This window comes from Cyprinus carpio, chromosome B5, assembly GCF_018340385.1.
Source record: "Cyprinus carpio isolate SPL01 chromosome B5, ASM1834038v1, whole genome shotgun sequence".
Classification (NCBI taxonomy): domain Eukaryota; kingdom Metazoa; phylum Chordata; class Actinopteri; order Cypriniformes; family Cyprinidae; genus Cyprinus; species Cyprinus carpio.
In genome coordinates this window covers 8,970,679-8,989,493 of record NC_056601.1, presented here as the reverse complement: position 1 = coordinate 8,989,493, position 18,815 = coordinate 8,970,679, and the positions used below count along the sequence as shown (strand labels likewise).

The window sequence follows — 18,815 nt, the reverse complement described above, 5'->3', positions numbered from 1 at the left end:
GGCCTTGCAGTAAAGAAAGTGCAATGTGCTTAGAAACTGTTGTTTAGTTCTCTTGATTCATGCTCAGTGTAGCACCCCTTTTGTGTAAGTAACAATTATTGATCAGTAGAGAGAGTATGTGATTTTTTGCTCCATGATGATATGTAAACTTGTCTTTCACCTCTTCATCAGGCCTGTGAGCACAGCTAAGACCATTGCCATGGCTGGGCAGGACCCCTCTCTGCAGCTGGACCGCAAGGGAGAGGGCACCGCTGACCACTCTGCACCGGCCCTCGGTGGCAGCACTCGCCGATCGTTCAAAAGCAGACCCTCTGGTATGACCAACACACCTACAGTTGACAATCTCTGAAACAATGTTAACAAGTAGAAAAATCCTTTACATTTACAATTGTATTAGAAATGCACAGTATTTTAGGATGATTTTGTAACTACTGTTTTTGTTAGATATTTTGGGCTTTCTAAATAAACTGTACTAACCTGAGGTTGTTTGTTCTTAGGAGGACTTCAGGAGGGACTGGAGGAGAACCTGTCCAGTCCAGATGAAGTGTTTCACACGGGACATTCTCGCAACTCCAGCTTTGCCAGCCAACAGAGCAAAATCTCAGGTGGGACTCAGGGCACGATCAAAAGAGCATCAGGTACAGATTATAGCGGATTACAGTATAAAAAAACAACTTCAAACTACACTTCCATCCTAATTTTTCTGAAATTAATTTTATATGTAATCATTTAGATTTACAACTGAATAAATTCTTTAGCAATTTACAATATGATACAGGAGCCAAGAGTAATACAGAGATGTTTGTGTTCTAAAATCACAAAAATGTATTGAGAGAAAATTTCACTTAAAGAAAATGTGTACTTTTTCATTTGCATACACTACCATTCAAAGGTTTGGGGTCGGTAATCGGAGAAGTGTCTTATTTTCTTATAATTTGATCAAAAATACAGAAAACGGTTATTTTAAATTGTAATATTTCACAGTTTTTACTATTTGAAAATATTTCTTAAATGTAATTTTTTCCTGTTATAAGAATAGTGTTTATTTCAAATAGAAATATTTTGTAACAATATGAGTGTCTTTACTGTCACTTTTTCATCAATTTAGCGTCTCCTTATCTGAATATTATTTCTTTCAAAAAACCTTTGAATTGTAGTGTAAAACCTAAGAGGCTGAAGAGTTAAACTGAAAATCAATTTTTACAATCCTTTGAACAATTTTCTTTCTTTCTTTCTTTTTTTACGTTCTTTCACAAAACTGCTTATTATGATCACACGAAATGCTGCTCACCCTTAGTCTTGTGGGATGTGCTTGTCCTCCACACAGGCTACAGTACGGAGCACTCTCACTCCAACAGCCTGACAGATCTGTCCCAGCACCGGCGGAACACCTCCACCAGCAGCAGCAACACATCAGGAGGAACGTCTACAACTATCGAGAGCCCCGTAGAGCCGGACAAAGAAGTGGTAAAACAAGAGAGACCCCCACGTCCCCCACGACCTGCTCTGCCCCCGAACAGACCCTCAAGGTGCGGAGTCACCAGCAACACCAAGATACTAAAAGTCTTTGTTGTTTTTTGTTGAACTGCACAAGCAAAAATGGCATGTAGTTAAGATAAGAAGTATCTATATATCTATGCAGGAGAAAGAAGGACACTGTTGAGAACCATCCCACATGGGTAGACGACACACGCATTGATGCAGATGATATTGTGGAGAAGATTGTGCAGAGTCAGAACTTTGCGGATGTCAGCAACAATGAAGGTGTGTGGAGAAAGAATTTGGTAGCTGTCTTAGTAGTAGTATTAACTTTTTAGCACCATTAGTTTCTCTTAAACTTATTTTAATTCAACACTTTGATAATTGATACATATATGAGGGTTTTACCCACTTGTGAAGCCTTTACATCACTAAAGCTGATCATTTTGTCTCTCTTTCTTCATTTTGTCACTTTACAGACAGCAATTTAACTCTATTCGTCAGTAGGGATGGCACCACAGCATTAAGTGGCATACAGCTTGTCAACAGGTAAACTGGTGCTCTTTTTGTATGCTTTTAATTTAGTGTTATGGTTATAAATGTACCATGTATGAATTTAATTATTCCTTTGTTTATTACACTGGAAAAAAAATGGTATAGAAGCTATTTATACTCAGAAATGGCTAGTCTATTTCACAAACAATTACAAAGAAATGGCACTGAGTTCAATTTGAAGTAGAACAAATTGTATTTTTTAAAAACCATACTCCATTAACTACTTCATGCTTTATTTACAACTACTAAAAATATTTTTTACAGTGTATTTATACTATTATTAAAAAATTTGTAGTCTGTAAGTTTTTTTAAATGTTTTTAAAATCTGTTTTCCTCTTATGTGCACCCCGGCTGAATATATGTTTTCAGAACTATCGTAAATACAGTTATATTCTGAAATATTCTTGCAATTTAAAAACCTGTTTTCTATTTTAACATGGTTTAAATGTAATACATTCCTGAGTTGGCAAAACTGAATTTTCAGTAGTGTATTTTGTATTTGACTGTTATAATATCATGTGTGATATGGTTCTTTTATTCTTTGGCAGGGTGTCTGCGGGTGTTTTTGAACCGGTGGTGATTGAGAGCCATTAGATCTCTGAGGCCACAGTAGATACTCTCTCACACAGCAACTGCCTTTTTTTTTATTTTTAAATGATGGAGAGCGCAAGACAGGGACTGTATGTCAGACTGGGCACCTGACTTCACAACTTGCTCCTCTTATGCATCTGACGTATTACTCGCCTATTAAAACCATAACACCCTTATCATGCATTACATTCGCTGAAAAAACAGTGGTGGGTACGTTCATTGTTTTATGATTAAGAATGAATTAATCATAAAGATTTTACAGCGGATTACAAACTACTTGAAATGCCTTAAGAAATGAGGCAAGATGGGAGCTTCAGTCTAACACTGTGAAATATGAGGGCAGTCCAAAGGTTTTAGAAAGAAAATTTTGTTCAATATTATATTAAAATGTTAGAAGCATTTCGCATATTATTTAATGATTTAAAGTGGGATGATTTAATGTCTTCTGTTTTTTGTGATGCATTTCACACCCGTTAAATACAAACCACTGAAATCCACCTGCCCTTGCATACATTCTAATAATGCAGTTTAGTCAATAACAAGCCCATTAGCCTGTGATAAACATGGATTAATATACATGAAATCATGTATGGCTGGCCATACATATATGTCAGAGGCAAAGAAAACAGTTAAGCTATTCCCCCACATACAGTAGCCACTTTCAGTATCACACTCACACACTCAGTATCATATGTTCCAGCAGGACTGGTGAAGATGAAATACATAAATATACTGTACTGCCCCCGCTCTTTCTCTTTCTCTTCCTATGGAAAATTCCCAGTACATTTCTAACTTCGTCTGTCAGTATTTCAGTTTATTTCACTATTCTAATCTTTGACTCTGCTGCTGGTTTCAGCTTTGAGTATTTGTGTGACTGGGAGTTTTGGCTCTGACAGCTCTGTGGTGGGTGCAGACACCACAACAAGCACAGCCATTTGTGGGATTCTCTCACTAGGGTCTTGTTAGGATCAAAATGGTCATATCCAGTGAGATCCTGCATTGTGCCGTCAAATATAAAGTAAGAGCAAATGATTTGGAGAATCCTTTTTGTATGACCCCACTGAATAATTCCATTGTTTGTAGGGCTAGATCAGAGACCGTGACTCATAGTCACACGTCTGTCCTTGACGCCTGCCTCTGTGTTTCTGACCAGCACCTGGTGTGCAATAGGAAACAGTGTACAATAGACATGACAGTGAAATAGAGAGAACGGAAGGCCCGGTTTTCTGTTTCTCTGTCATGTACTGCTTGTTTGTCATCTAATTAGCTATTCATGATCTTTGTCATTGAGATGAATCTTTCTCAGTTGATCTGAGAGCATTCACCACATTAAAGACAGACATTTTGTTTTATTTTTTGTCAGTTGTGAGAAAAGTGCAATGTGGGCTTGTTGTTTTGCAAAAGCCCATTTTAATGAGTTCTTTCAGGGAATTGAGCCCTGAAATATTTCACCTGTCCAGTGGCTTAAAATGACACGTTTGAACAGAATCACTGTTCACTAGTATACTAGAGAGGTGAGGGTTAGTTACATTCACATTCATATTAATTAACATTCTTGTTATTAATGCCATTAAAAAAGGAGTCTGTGGCATGATCCAGCTGCTTCTCTACAGGATTAGCACTCCTGGAAATTTAAAGTAACACTAACTTTTAAAGGGCAAAATATACAGTATGATAGTTATGCGGCCTGATAAAGCGTGTTCTGGATGTTTCTGCTTAGCTAGTATAAGGGGATTCTCTGAAGACACTGAAAAACGTATCTAATTCTTTTTATTGTTTACTCTTTGTCGCTTTCATCTACTCTTACACAAAAAAAGCTATTAGTAACTAGGAACAATAACTCTATCCTGTCGTCTTTATTTTCGAGCCAGCGGGCTGGTTCACTGGAATCTCTATCAGGGGGATTTGATGTCAAATAATTCTAAGTCTAACATTTGTGTTGAAATAATGACCATCTGTGGTTCTTGTTCTTTCTCTCTTCTCTCTCTTTGTCTCACAAACACTTTTGTAATGTTTTTAGTGATAATTTACATGTAATATGTGATCTTTCTAATGCAGAAGAGTAGATATATTTACACATATTTATTTATATATATATATATATATATATAATATATATATATATATATATATATATATATATATATATATATATATATATATATATATATATAAACTTGATTTAAGATGCTGTTGCAGGGAGCAGACTGGGATATATATGCAAAAGTTGGAAGCAAGAGGGATGATGTCATTTATAGTTTTCGTACATTTCAGTAATCTGGAGCTTTTGTTCTCTTTAAAAATAAGTTTGTTTAATCCATGCATGCACGTTTATTTATTTATATATGAAATAAATATTGTTTTAAATATGTAAATCTAAGGTTTGAACAGCATTGAGCGGCACAGGCTCCAGGATACTGAAACCTCAGATGATATATATGTAAAGTTCACTACAACAGCACTTAAATACCGAGGACTAACTAACGTCACTCACACACTCTCCAGAATGTTGATCTTCATTTCTCCTGTACTATCGTAAAGGATGAAAGCTTTATGCACTTACAGAAAGCTTTCAATGATAACATCCATATTAATGACAGCAACATTCATAAAGTGAAATACATTCTGGAGATTTCTTTAAAAATGAATTTACCACTAAAGTACTATGGAAATGAATTTATTTTTCTGATTGTGACAAATATTTATATATAAGCAATGTGGTGTTGCTCCAAAGTTTTCTTGGATTTATGTTTGGTTTCATGCATGGAGAGGATACTTTCTAATGATGGACTGGAACTATATTTCTACACTCAAATGTGAATGTTTCTTTCTTTAACGTAACTGTCAGGTGAGGTTATCTGTATGTATTATTTGGGGGAAATAAAGATAATTTTGGGTAATAAATAAAAATATTTGTTGTGTGATTTATTTAACATCCAGCTAGGCTATTATATGATTTACTTATGAACTAGTTTTTATTGCTAGTACACGGAATGCACGTGTGCTAATTAGCTGTAGTAATGAAGCTGAAACTAAATATAATCTACAAACTGTACCAATTTGTTCAGTCTTAACTTAGTTCCTTTAACTAAACTTAGTTCCTTCGATAGATTAACTTAGTATTTTTGACATGTAGACATTGTGTTGGTGCTATACATGAAATTAAACAAGATAACCAGATGATTGTGGAATATATTCTTGAACAGTCTTGAAACTGCTTCTGTAACTCAAACTCACCCGATTCCTGCTCTCTGATACAAAAAGATCATATGTTAATATGAAATGTGCATTTAGCGCGGATTCGAGCGCCCTCGTGTGCTGGAAATTTTTGAGAGCTTTAAAAAAAAAAAAAAAAAAAAAACTACATTTCCCAGCACGACTTCCGTTGTTCGTCGGAAGTACATTTCAAAATCAGGACATTTTGGTTTCATGCGGAAGTGACACGTTCATAATGGTAAGATGATCTGAAATAGACGTGGAAGTGTTATGTTTTTTTTTGTCGTTTGCTTGTATATGTATTCATATTACACCTAATTGTTCTTCGCCGCGTTGTTCCTGGTTATGAACTGTCCAACTTTCCAGTTAATATGATTAATAAGCAACACAAGAGTTTCACACCGTGGTCCGTATTTAGGCTACAGAGAATATTTCGCTAATAAAAGAATAATTCTTCGTTATTCATTTAAATGTATTTGTTCAGTAGTACTTCTTTGTTCATTGCTTTATGACAGCTAATGAATAATTTGACCTGTCACAGAGATCCAGACATAGACACTTCATCCGCACCTTTAAACTTGCCTTAAAAACACAACAGTGTTTCTTTCAGTTTGGAGTAACGTTATAGAAATCAATAAAAGACAACATATTAATTCTTCAAAAATTAAATATTTGTTTTATTTGTTTAAATATATTATGGTTATCATTATATGTTTGTGTTTTATTTTAAATGAGTTATGTTAAATGTAATTTGCACTTTTATTTAGGCTTATATTTAAGCTCTAAAAACAATTTCTTTTCAGGCAACAGGAGCAGATCAAGCTGTTGGTTTTGGACTCCTTGGTTTTAGTCTGTCGCTGTTTACATATTACACCATTTGGGTCATAGTCTTGGTAAGTATGTGTTTGTGTGTTTTATACTTAAACTTTAACACCATTTAAATGAGATGAATTTGTTTTGCAGTATTCCAAATTGAATTGACACCCATACCATGCTTTGTTTCATATGCTGCTGAAATTTTTTTTGAAGTGATCAAACACTGATGTAGACTTTTCTGCCCTTGTTCCAGCCTTTTGTAGACAGTGACCATGTGATCCACAGCTATTTTCTTCCACGCGAATATTCAGTCATACTTCCTGGAGTTGCAGCATTAATCCTCTTACTTTTTGTTGGTAAGCAAGCAATTCATGAACATACTGTTAGTAGTTTATCAAGTTCAAAATGTTTGTAATTATATCCAAACCCCTTCCGAAACAGCTGTGACAGTCACATCTTTCAAGAATTAGCAGAAGACACCTCTTCTGCAAGCACTTAACCACCTCACACCCTAAAACCAATGCACTGATACACAAAAAGCATTTACTTTTCTTCTGTGCATTACTGCTCTTTTCTAACTTGCTTCCTAATCTAGTTGTAAACCTGCATTGTATGTTGTGAATAATGTGGCTCCTTGACAAATTGCTTTTGTTCCTCTTTGGATAAAAGCATCTGATAAAATGCATTAATGTAACGTAAATGTAAATCCAACAATACAGCCATATTTTTTACAGTAAAAAAAAAAAATCTGGTTTTCGTTATTTATTATTTTCTCTGTCTACTCTAGTGAACAAATTTACCCTTGTTGTTTTTTTCAGGCACCTTCATAGGGGTGGTAACATGGAAGAATCGAAAACCTAAGAAAGTTGATTAAGACTCTCCAGGCTGTCGTGATTCATCTGGTCACAAGAACGAACTGTTGATTTCACTCATGTACCACTTCCTGTACACAGCCGCGTGAAGATCAACTCCAAAGCTGCTCTTCTGAATTCCAGTTATTAGACATCTTCAGGTGGTTCTTAAAATAAACAACAAAATAGATTTCATTAATAGCCAGAGCAGTACTGAACATGTAGCTGCTTAGTAGTCTGTTTGAGCTTTGTGCACCCAGTGGCCACAACCTTGATTGAAGCCACACTACACTACCTGTGACATGTTTAGCTTTGGAGAATTCTTTCCATAGTCAGGGAGATAAATGCAAATTTAGGCACCTAAGAGATGGGGTAGATTTATGTATAGTGTGTATCTGGAAGACATCTAAATGGAATATGAGATTTCTCTTTTTGTTTAGTCATGCTTTAAGTTGAGATTCAGCTGTTCTTTTATGTTGTAAATAGATGTATTTAAAAACTGGAGTGCTTGATTCTAGCAGCAGAATAATTCAGGACAACAATCTATAAAGAATGAGAAAGAGAACTTTTTGTAATATAAACAATCCCACATTAAAATGAATAGAAATATGCTTAACTTTAGAATGTTGTGTTTGTTTCTTTCTAATTTTATATGTAAAGCATATCTATGTATTTACATGTGCATATAAGTTTAATTTAGATTACTTAAATGTGTTGTAATGTGTTGTCTCTCGCTTTCATTTACTGTCAAGGTTAGTTACATTTATTCAATTTAATGTCAAATTATAGATTTAGAACATTTTTGTATTTATTTATATGAGACCGAGCTATGGAGTTTTTGTCTCTGTAGTGGACATTATTTAGTGAATTTCTCTGAGATCTTACATGTCAGAGTTTTAATTCTGGATGTCCTGTAAAGAGATACCAGATATATATTTGGAGGTTTCACCATGACCACTCCCTCTCCTTGGTCTTTAAAAGATGGATGACATTATAATTTAGTGATAAAATTGTACATCCTTATGGAAATATGATAATATTTTGTAATTATCATTTAAAACTAATTAATATATAAGTTGTTTGTGGAAAAGAATTGGTATAATCCTGAAATTTTAAAATTTAGACTTAGACTTAGAAAACTTCAGTGTCCTCAGAGAGGCAATTTGAGTGGAGATATTTTTGTAAATATTCATATATAGAAAGAGAGAGAATGTACTATGTGTAGAACATCTTAGTTAAAGGTTGTGATATGTGTAAGATATCAATCTACTATCAACACTAGCAGTTTTGTCTGTTTGTGTCCGCATATTTAGCTCTTGGTCGTTCAGGGCCGTGTGTTCCGTATCTAAGCGCAGAGCAGCAGTGTGTGTGTGTGTGTGTGTGTGTGTGTGTGTGTGGGATGGGCAGCTGCAGTCGCGTTAAAGAGAGACTGGTCGAGCTCGAGCTGCTCATCCACACACTGCCAGTGTGATGTCACGCGAGGACAGAGAGAACGCGCTGATCTCCACATCCACGACCCGGCGAAAGGACGAGGACATGTACTAGAGGACCCATAATGAATCCCACTGAGGTACGTGGACATCTGTTTTTTTATTGGACAGAAAGACCTTGTGTCTGTGTTTTTTTGTTTTTTTTTCGAACTGAGGGTAAACTACTCAAGTCCCTGACAGTTAGATTAGCTCTTCCTTATTTAATATTTGTTGGTTTGTTAAAAATGTAAATGTTTGGACTTTGACTTTAAATGTGCACTTCATATGTGGTTCTGATGACAGAGGTATTTTTAAGTCCCAGACTGCATTTAGAGGGGGAAAAGCGGCAGACTGATATTGAAAAATTTAATTTCCTGATGCAGAACAGCTGATTACCATTACTGCAAACAGATAAACTTATGTCTGAAATATTTCTCTGGCACTCAGTGTAGATTGCTGAGGAATCCATTTAGGCACATGACACTTGGGAGGACAAATTAGCTGAAAATTGTTTGCAACTGTGATTTCCTCATGTGCAAAGAACACAGGTGTCTTAAAGGTGCTGTGCATTTTTTGCAGCTGATGGCATGTCAGATTTGTGCTATGACCTGATGCAGGTTTTCTGCTGTCCCGTGATGGTGCTGCATTCACTAGTAATAAAGATTTACAAATAACCAATAATAATTTCCCTGTCTTGAGTGACCCCACCTTAAGACCTCTTGAACAGAAATAGATTTTGTTCTGTTGTTCTGTTGTCAGGGAGACCTTAACCAGTTTCAAGATGATGACCAATCCCTCTGTCATTATAACACGAGTAGAGTGCAGTATAATATATTAATGTCTCATATATACACACACTCACAAAATACTGATTAAAAAAGTGTGTGGTAATGCATTTGGTTTCTTCTAAGTCTTTACAAGTTGGTGTACTACAGTGTATAAGTACATGTCCATTGTATGTTGTAGATGGAGACGTCAGGGCCAGGTGTGAGCCGACACATTCGCACAGTGAAGAGGAGAAGGTGGGGAAGACTGAGGCAGCAATGGAAACTGCTGGGTTTGTTTGAGATCGACCAGCAGCATGAGTTCTACAGTCTCACCTGTATGATGAAGGAAGGGCTGTGTGCCGCTGTGCAGAACACCATTGACAACCCTTTACCTGTGAGTATACCCATGTTAATGAACCTACACCTCATTCAGTCCCTATTGAATATCACTTGTTCCATCTTAAGGAAAAGATTACAGTTGGAGAGATGCAGTTATAGCTAGAGTTTAGATATTAAAAAAAAAACATATATAATTGTCTTTAATCAGTATCAGAATCAGAATGAACTTTATTGCCAAGTATGTTACACATAGTCACACACATGGTTAAAAACCAACTTAGAGGTATTTTAGTTTTTTTCACATTAAGATTTTTTTTTTCATTCACCATAAAATTTTTCCTTAATCAGATTTATCAAAACATTTTATTGAAATCTTTTTGTTTACCCCCAGACTAGTCTGTTCATTACTGACATCAGCGAGTGTTAACATCTACTACTCAAGCTGATATGAACAAATGTTTCTATAAAGAATTCACAGATCATTGCAGTCAAACAGGTTTGGAATTATGAAAACAAATCCAAAATACAATCCCAAGGAAATAAACAGTTCAGCTCACATTACATTTTCAATGTTGAAGTGCACATTGAAATTAAAGGTGAGAGAGACGACAGCTTTGGCATGATCAAAGACCTCCAAGGAGACAGGCGTGTTCTATTTACCATTAATTAGTATGAGGACAAGCTCCATAGAGAGGACCATATTTAGTTTGATCCTTCCATGGAGACTGTGTGTTTGTGGCACTGAAGGGGCACCGTATTACAATGTTTAGGCTTGATTAGAGTTTTTTTTCTTGGTAATTTGCTCAAGAGTAACAGAGCATATGGTGTAAAAGAATAACCAAGTGTTTTGGAAGCAAACACCATTGTATTGCACGCACTGGGGAGGTGGGGAGAATTCAAACAATGCAATAGTGATCAGTGCCTGGTAGCGACCACAAGAGAGGGCAGTAAAGTTCAAGCAGAAATCAGTGGCTTTTTTAAACCATGAAAAAGAGAATGTAGATTGCAGTTGAGTTAGCGTCTTTAGCGTGTTAGAGGAACAAGAGAGTGCTATTCATACCTGAACATGGTACTGAATGTGCATGACTCATTTCTTTCCCACATAGGCTTGTCACATTTGTGATGTTTCAAAGATTATTCACGTGGCATTGCAATGCTTTCTATAAATCAATTTTCTTATTTAGATGACAGAATATTGAAACCGCAGTAACTGTGGCATTCACTGATGCCTAAAAGAAATACAGGGCTTCCAGCAAACCAAGGACTCTCCCAGCTGGCGCTTTTAGTTTGGTAAAACCATACAAGATAGAATTAGACAGTTCTGGTCCTAGATTCTGTTAATAATATGTTACAGCCATGCTAAAATACATATTTACATGTTAGGGAACTTAATTAATGAAATTCATAAAATAAAATATATTTTTTTGTGGAAAAAATATGCCTTTATGTTGTTAATCATTTTATGATAGCAGTAAGACAATCAGTCGCCTGATATTTTTGAATATAATCATGGTTAAAGTGTTTTAACACACATTAAAATGTACTCCGGTAATCTAAACATGATTTCTCCTGAATGTAAATAAATTGTGTTAACACAGATGCATAGACTTGAAACATTGACCTCTTCCCCACTTTTTTTTCAATATAGCTTTCTACTGCCATTTTCAGTGAACCACACAAACTTGTCTGAGGCAAACACATCCCCTGATTATTAAATACTCAACCTATTTTGTAGTGTGATTGTTGTACTCTTGGTCATGTGCTTGTTCACTAACATGCACACACATAGATAATGTTGCCGACCCCCAATTCTATTGAATCCAGTCTGCCTAGGCAGCAGTATAATGCATGAATGTGCTGCCTGTTGTCTGGGGGTCAAAGCTCTTTTCCAACTATCTCTCTCACACACTTCAACAACAAAAAGAAAAACAATACCTGCAAAAACATGTAATCAACTATACAATATACTTTTCAGTATTGATCATATATGTGTTTTTTAGGATGAGCTTTCTGAGGATGACTATACTCTTGAAGTTACTCAAATCCATAAGGTATGGTAAAGGAAAAAGCCAACACTTCTTACTATGATTTCGACATATATTTTCTGTACCAGACAAATTGTCTTCTGGTTTGTTTGTGACTGTGTGAAGGACTTCAGGATGGAGACGTATGCTGGGCCGGTGTTTGCCAGTCTGCGGCGCTCCCTGGGGATGACAGAGAAGGAATATCAGCAGTCCCTCTCTTCTGAAGGCAGCTACCTGCAATTCATCAGCAATTCCAAGAGCAAGGCAGACTTCTTCCTAACGTGAGTCAGCACAAATGCTTCACATGCCGGAGCATATGCACCAGGCACAGTATAAGGAGGAGAAGACGGACCACTCATAGAAAAATAAATGGGAGAAATCACAGTTCAATATGGCCTGTATAAGAAGGGCTGCATTTTAAAGAGCTTTTTTGATAGATTTTTGTACTCTAGAACCTGCAAATCTTTTTAGCATGATTTCAGCCACAGTTATACTGTTGTTTGATTTTTTTTTTCTTTGAAATATATGTTTTGATTTGAAATCTTTCTTTCTGGGTTTTTCCCCGTTCATTTAGATAGGAGCTATACTTGGTATTACAATTACTGCCCTGTTGTGCCTTGAGTGAACTGATATAGGCCTAGTAACTAAATTACGTAATTTAATTACAAAATAAATGTAATCAGTTACAGTTACTGAGAAAAAATGTGCAATTAAATTACAGTTACTTATGAAAATGTTAATGATTACAAAAGGGGGTTACACCTGATTTCTGTTTTCACACACACACATAAAGATCTTATTGATTTCTTTCAAAAATTGCAGTGACTGCTCTAAAATATGAGACACCAATGTTTCAGGAGTTTCGGACACAGAATAGGACACATGCTTATTTCATAACTGTTTTATTTTCTATTTGGGTTTATGTATATACTTTTTTTTTTAGATTACCTTTTTTTTTCCCCAAGCCATTGTTAGATGCCAGCGTTTCCTGTTGTACTGTAGCTATGCAAAGATGTGATTTCAAAAACAGTATCATAGCTACTAAACTTTTCCTTGTTATGGTTTTAAATCATTATGTAGCCTCAGAAATGGTCTCGTAAGTCTGATTTTGTGGTGGCTGTGCTTTAAAATTAAATTATTATTAAAGTTATTATAAAAAAATATTATTTTACCTAAACAAAATAACCCAACTGCAGTTTGATAAGAGATTAATTGGAATGCACAATGAAAAAACATGATTTTTGAAAGTTTTGAGTTATCTGTTTTCGCAAATGAACTGTTCATATACAGTATAGCAGAACTGTTGTGTGTATCAGAGCAACACAGCGGTGTTTTGTTACTGAATGAATCCACATTTTTGAACGAATCAAGTGAGTCAATGATTCAGTGGCCCATTCATAAAGACAGTCACTTGCCTCGTTTCTGAATGAATCAGCCATTTGAATGAATCTGTTGAATAAAGGACTAAATGACTCACTCATTCAAACGGTCATTTGAAGCCACCTACTGGTTTGGTTTCATATTTAAAACTATCAGTGCATTTTTCCCAACATTTTTTATTTGTATGTTTAAAAATATTTAAAACATAAACTCTCTTTATGCATTCAAAAGTTTGTAGTGTAAATGCATTTATGGCACCTCAGCTTCATCAGACAGTCTGTGTAAATACATCTAATTCCACTTCAGATGCAGCATCTGTGTTTCCTGCAGTGGAAAGATGGAGTTTGTTGATACAGATTTCATTTGAGTGGGAACAATTTTACAGTTTCGTATTATTCGATAAATTTATCATGTTTCCACATAAATATTAAGCAGCACAACTGTTTTAAATTGGTAATAATAAGAAATATTTCTTGAGCAGGAAATCAGAATATTATTTCTGAAGAATCACGTAATACTAATGACATGCTAATGACTGCAAAAAATTCAAGTTGTCATACAGGAATACATTACATTTTAAAATACATTAAAAATATATATAAAAATACATTAAAATACAAAACTGTTATTTAAACTGTGAAAATATTTCATTTGTTTTTTACTGATTTCTGATCAAATAAATGCAGCCTTGGTGGGTATAAGATACTTATTTTAAAAAACATTTAAAAATCTCACTGACCAAACTTAACGGAATAGTACATATATTTGTTTGATGTCAAACCAAATGTCCTTTAACACGCATTTTTCTGTTCTCTGTTTAGTAATGACAAGCGGTTCTTTTTAAAGACACAGAGTAAAAGAGAAGTGCGATTTCTCTTGTCTAACCTGAGAATCTACATGGAACATCTGGAGAAGTATCCACACTCTCTGCTTGTCAAATTTTTAGGTGAGAAAAATGAAGTTATTAAATTACTTTTTCAACAAATGTTACAAAAATTGTCTGGACAAACATTTTCTTATTCACCCATTTTAATGCATTATGAATTTGAAGGTGTAATTCATGATGATTTACACTACAGTAGAAACCTTTTAACCCTGAATGCTTAACTTTATTGCATCAATTTAAGCAACTGTCATGCTTGATTCATGGACAGGTGTTCACAGGATCAAAATAGCACATCAGAGGATGGTAATTATTTCACTTTACATCTTCAATTTCCTATTAAAATGTTTATTTTTATGAACCCTGGGGGTGATGTTGTAAAACTCTACTGGTTTTCTGTGTGCAGAAGTACTTTATTGTGATGCAAAGTGTCTTTTACCCTGATGACAGAATCACAGCGAGGTAAGACTTACTGTATGTTATAAATGGAAGTGTTAACACAATTCGTCCATTATCAGTCATAGTAATATTTAATGTTTCTAATCTCTCCATCACTTCTGTAAATGTACACCACAGAAGATCTCATCTTGGCTTACTAAAATCCTCAGCCTTGCAATTATTGGTCACTAAATTGCTTTGCCTTTTAGTTGTTACTTTATAAAATAGCTGAATAATGATCCAATCTATCACTACCACATCCTCCTCACACTTCCTTCCTAGTTTTACATTCACCCTTTTTTCTCAATGTTTAAGGTATGATATAAAGGGCTGTGAGGTGAGCCGGTGGACAGACCCAGCCCCTGAAGGCAGCCAGATCATTGTTGTTTTGAAGGATCTTAATTTTGAAGGACAGTTCATTCAGTTAGGTAAGCTCAGTTCCTTTTATGATATTTAGACTTCATCTGCAACACTACGTTAATCCTTCGGTTTCTTGTTTATATGACAGATCACCAACGCCCTTGGCTCCTGCGTCAAGTGGAGATTGATTCTGCCTTTCTTCAGACGCTCAATGTGTTGGACTACAGCCTCCTGCTTGCCCATCAGCCCCTGCACCAGGATGAACTCACCCAGAGTCTCTCTTTCACAACACTCATCACGCGTGCCAAAAAGTGAGCAAAATTTTAGCATATCATGCATATAGTCAAACAACCATAGACATTTATAAAGATGTTTTAATGAAGCTCTGCTTGTGTCCATTGTTTAAGGATTGTTTTAAATCCTTTTAGTAAATATGATCAAAATAACCTGAAATCTCCACAAACTACATGATTTCATGTTACTGCTTAAGGGAACTTAGTGTTATTACATTTCATTAAACAAAAAAGGAACACTATTGTTCTCTGTCAAAATTGACCGCATACAAGATGTGAGCACTTTTTAAAAAACTCTGGACGGTTTATGTATAAAGAATGGAATCTTTCTGAAAGGAGATGCTAGTATTGTATTGTCCTTAAATTTATTTCTGTACCTAAAAATGCATGGTGAATAGAAAACAGTGGAGAGTGAAGATTAATGTATTTTCGCAATAGTAGTAAAACACATTTTAGTGAAGTCTCAAGGTTGGTGTAGTCTGGCATTCATAGTTGTATAAAAACTCTATTCTTGAGACACTCGGACGGCACAGAGATACTTTTGGTTGTTCACTGCTATCCCAAACAGTCATTTGAATGAACTGCTCATGCTTGACTGCTGAGGTGCACGCAGAATATACTGATTAACTTTATATGATTACGTGCAGAATACTGATGTTTGCTCTTGTTTCAGTTGTTCTCATAGTTCAGAGACAATATTTTCCTCAAAACATTTTAGTTACACTTTATTTTAAGTTCCAATTATCTATATTAACAAACCATTAACTATGACTTTACTGTCAATAAATGCCTAATTTGTTTAGTAAGTAAGGTAGTTGTTAGGTTTAAGTATTGGGTAGGATTAGGAATGTAGAATATGGTCATGCAGAATATGTGCTTTATAAGTAGCCCACTAATAAACAGCCAATGCTTAATAAGCAACTAGTTTATAGTGAGAATTGGTCTCTATACTAAAGTGTTACCGACGTTTCTTTCTGCTGCCTCCTATCTCTAGTTTAGTTCAGTATTTAAGGATAACAGGCTTTACCCTGACTGTGAATGTTCATGTTCACCTCTGTTTCCAGATCCTTCTCTTTCTTCTCCAAACGGCCATTGGCAGGCAGGCATGTAGCTATCATATCTAGCTTCAATGTCATTTTCAAAGTAATGTCTCAAAGAAATAACAAAAACTAAATTACTAAACTGTAACAATAACCATGCGTGTACTTGCTACTACCATTCCATTAGTCATTGAACATCACCTCATATACTGCATTTATCCATCATTTAAACTAATGGTTTACCCAAAAAATGATGGAAGTCTTTTGAAAACCCTATGACTTTGTCTTTTCCATAGAACGCATAAGGACATATAGCAGAATGTCCAAGCTGCTCTTTTCCATACAATGAAAGTGAATAGTGACTGTCAAGCTTTTCAGTGATCAACAGCTTAAATTTCATTCTGTTTCTCACACAAAGTTAACATATGACTTAAGTATGTGCTACTTTTAAGGTGCTTTTTTTTAATGGACTGACAGTGTTTGGTCCCCATCCATTTTCATTGTGTGGAGAAGAGCATCATGAGAAGAGCATCTGCAAAACATCTCTTTTTGTGTTCCACACAAAAAAAAGAATGACATATGGGTTTGGAAGGACATGAGGGTGAGTAAATGCTGTAAGATGTAAAAATTTGGGGTGAACTATACCTATAACTGCATGGAATGTTAAGGTGTAATAATCTTCTGCAGAAAAACAGAGCTTCAACCCAGAAACAAGCAACAGCCACACTTTTTCACTGAAAGGCAATCATTCAGTAGGTTAATGTTCTTTGCTCTGTTCTGTGTTCCTCTCTGACTGGCTGTTAGGTCAGTAAATGCAACATCCAGTCCTACACATGCCACTTCACCAACTGTTCCCGGGGTGGTGGCCGAGGAAGACTCCACACTCCTCTCCTCAGAATTAAATACAACACAATGTCACGTAACAGAAATGCACAGTGGCAATGGTGCAACGGACATCGCAAGTCCTGAGGAAGACAAAATTGAGCAACAAAGTAGGGTGGGAACAGAGTCAGCCGATCTACAAACGTTCCAGGCCCAGAACCGGAGATTGCTTCCTAACTTCAAAAACCCGCTTCATGTCATTGATGGACCAGATCAGCGTTACTTCATTGGGATAATTGACATCTTCACTGTTTATGGTTTCAAAAAGAGGCTTGAGCATCTGTGGAAAAGACTGAGACACCCACGTCAAACATTCTCCACAGTCAGTCCTCCAGCTTACTGTCACAGGCTGTGCCAGTGGGTTCAGGACCATACCAAATAAAATAAGAGAGCTGGGATGACAGATGGACCCACTGTTCGCACACCTGACTCATACGTACCTCATTATGTAAACACTGTGGAATGGATCTGAATGTACATTTGAGGGTGAACATTTTTATAGCTTTTTGTTTGAATAAAGACAATGCTAATGCAAGTACTTGTTAAAACACTGTAGTTTATGAAATATGCTAAAGTTAAAAGTTGTATTCATTTAAAATTATGTAACAGCACAATGATGGTGCATAGGGATGAAACATTATGAAAACATGAATAAGAGCAAAGGAGAGTGTAACTTTTGATTTAAGCATGTTTTCATAATTGAATAATATAATACTGCTTACATATATCCCATTTATTGAAAAGTACATTGTTACCATTTGATTGCCAGCTGTCCAGACAGAAAGGCTTTTGAGACTTACAACTTATCAACAAAAGCAGGGTCACTTCTTTCCTACTGTCTGTCACGTAACTGTTATGTGGAACTACACAAGTGGGCATTCAAATGCTTTCAGAAATATTTATGCACTATAATAATAAAAAAGAATGTTTGATATTTGCATCTTTTCTTCTTTAATGATTTGGTAAATAATGTTCAGGCTGCTTTTGTATTGCGCTATTTGTAATTTACCAATTTATACTGCTGGAGCTAGAATTTTTGAGCACATTCTATTAAAATTAAAAATGTGCTTAAAATATATATTAAAATAATGGAGGGAAGCAAGGAAAATTACATTGTGAATCATGTGAGGGGGCATTTTTCAAGTAGGCCTATCTTATGATGCTGTAATGTTTCATGTAAAGCCATAAAATGAGCAGTTTAAACCAATTGGTTGCAGTGTTAGTATAGGGAAAATACAAATCTATATCTATTTATCTATCTATCTGTCTGTCTATCTGACTGTCTATCTATCTATCTATCTATCTATCTATCTATCTATCATTAATTGAATATTAATGAAATTATACAGTTTACTTGTACAGACGACACTTTTTAAAATTATTTTTCAGTAGAGGTATTGTATTTAAAAATTTTAAATGGTTAGGATACCCA

At 35.4% G+C, this 18,815-nt stretch overlaps 3 protein-coding genes across 4 annotated transcripts in view; all 3 read left to right on the top strand.

Moving 5' to 3' along the window:
* fam102ab (family with sequence similarity 102 member Ab) overlaps positions 1 to 8,129 on the top strand; it is a 33,528-nt gene extending 25,399 nt beyond the window's left edge. The window contains exons 8-16 of the mRNA XM_042724142.1: positions 172 to 314; positions 498 to 605; positions 1,328 to 1,529; positions 1,643 to 1,764; positions 1,959 to 2,028; positions 2,583 to 6,079; positions 6,645 to 6,734; positions 6,911 to 7,013; positions 7,476 to 8,129. Of these exons, the coding sequence (XP_042580076.1) occupies positions 172 to 314; positions 498 to 605; positions 1,328 to 1,529; positions 1,643 to 1,764; positions 1,959 to 2,028; positions 2,583 to 2,628 (691 nt within the window). The 3' untranslated portion in view covers positions 2,629 to 6,079; positions 6,645 to 6,734; positions 6,911 to 7,013; positions 7,476 to 8,129. The remainder of the gene's footprint in view (positions 1 to 171; positions 315 to 497; positions 606 to 1,327; positions 1,530 to 1,642; positions 1,765 to 1,958; positions 2,029 to 2,582; positions 6,080 to 6,644; positions 6,735 to 6,910; positions 7,014 to 7,475) is intronic.
* dpm2 (dolichyl-phosphate mannosyltransferase subunit 2, regulatory) lies at positions 5,959 to 8,129 on the top strand. The gene is made up of 4 exons (XM_019099068.2): positions 5,959 to 6,079; positions 6,645 to 6,734; positions 6,911 to 7,013; positions 7,476 to 8,129. The coding sequence occupies exons 1-4, from the start codon at positions 6,077 to 6,079 to the stop codon at positions 7,529 to 7,531; spliced, it is 252 nt and encodes an 83-aa protein (XP_018954613.1). The 5' UTR covers positions 5,959 to 6,076; the 3' UTR covers positions 7,532 to 8,129.
* Positions 8,130 to 8,710: 581 nt separating this feature from the next.
* pip5kl1 (phosphatidylinositol-4-phosphate 5-kinase-like 1) lies at positions 8,711 to 18,317 on the top strand. Of its 2 annotated transcripts, XM_042724134.1 has the most exons (11): positions 8,711 to 9,078; positions 9,944 to 10,138; positions 12,084 to 12,134; positions 12,234 to 12,388; positions 14,309 to 14,433; positions 14,642 to 14,676; positions 14,777 to 14,832; positions 15,124 to 15,236; positions 15,317 to 15,479; positions 16,526 to 16,564; positions 17,306 to 18,317. In XM_042724134.1, exons 1-11 carry the CDS (start codon positions 9,064 to 9,066, stop codon positions 17,763 to 17,765), a joined length of 1,407 nt encoding a protein of 468 aa, XP_042580068.1. In that variant the 5' UTR covers positions 8,711 to 9,063; the 3' UTR covers positions 17,766 to 18,317. The 2 variants fall into 2 exon arrangements, with proteins under 2 accessions (XP_042580068.1, XP_018954600.1); XM_019099055.2 differs by lacking the exon at positions 16,526 to 16,564.
* Positions 18,318 to 18,815: the final 498 nt, after the last annotated feature.

What these genes read in the sequence shown, in the direction of transcription:
- dpm2 (XM_019099068.2), top strand. An exon ending in CCATTTGGGTCATAGTCTTG is followed by an intron (nt 6,735 to 6,910) that starts GTAAGTATGTGT and finishes CCCTTGTTCCAG; the next exon opens with CCTTTTGTAGACAGTGACCA. An exon ending in AATCCTCTTACTTTTTGTTG is followed by an intron (nt 7,014 to 7,475) that starts GTAAGCAAGCAA and finishes TGTTTTTTTCAG; the next exon opens with GCACCTTCATAGGGGTGGTA.
- pip5kl1 (XM_042724134.1), top strand. An exon ending in GATGACAGAATCACAGCGAG is followed by an intron (nt 14,833 to 15,123) that starts GTAAGACTTACT and finishes TCAATGTTTAAG; the next exon opens with GTATGATATAAAGGGCTGTG. An exon ending in AAACGGCCATTGGCAGGCAG is followed by an intron (nt 16,565 to 17,305) that starts GCATGTAGCTAT and finishes ACTGGCTGTTAG; the next exon opens with GTCAGTAAATGCAACATCCA.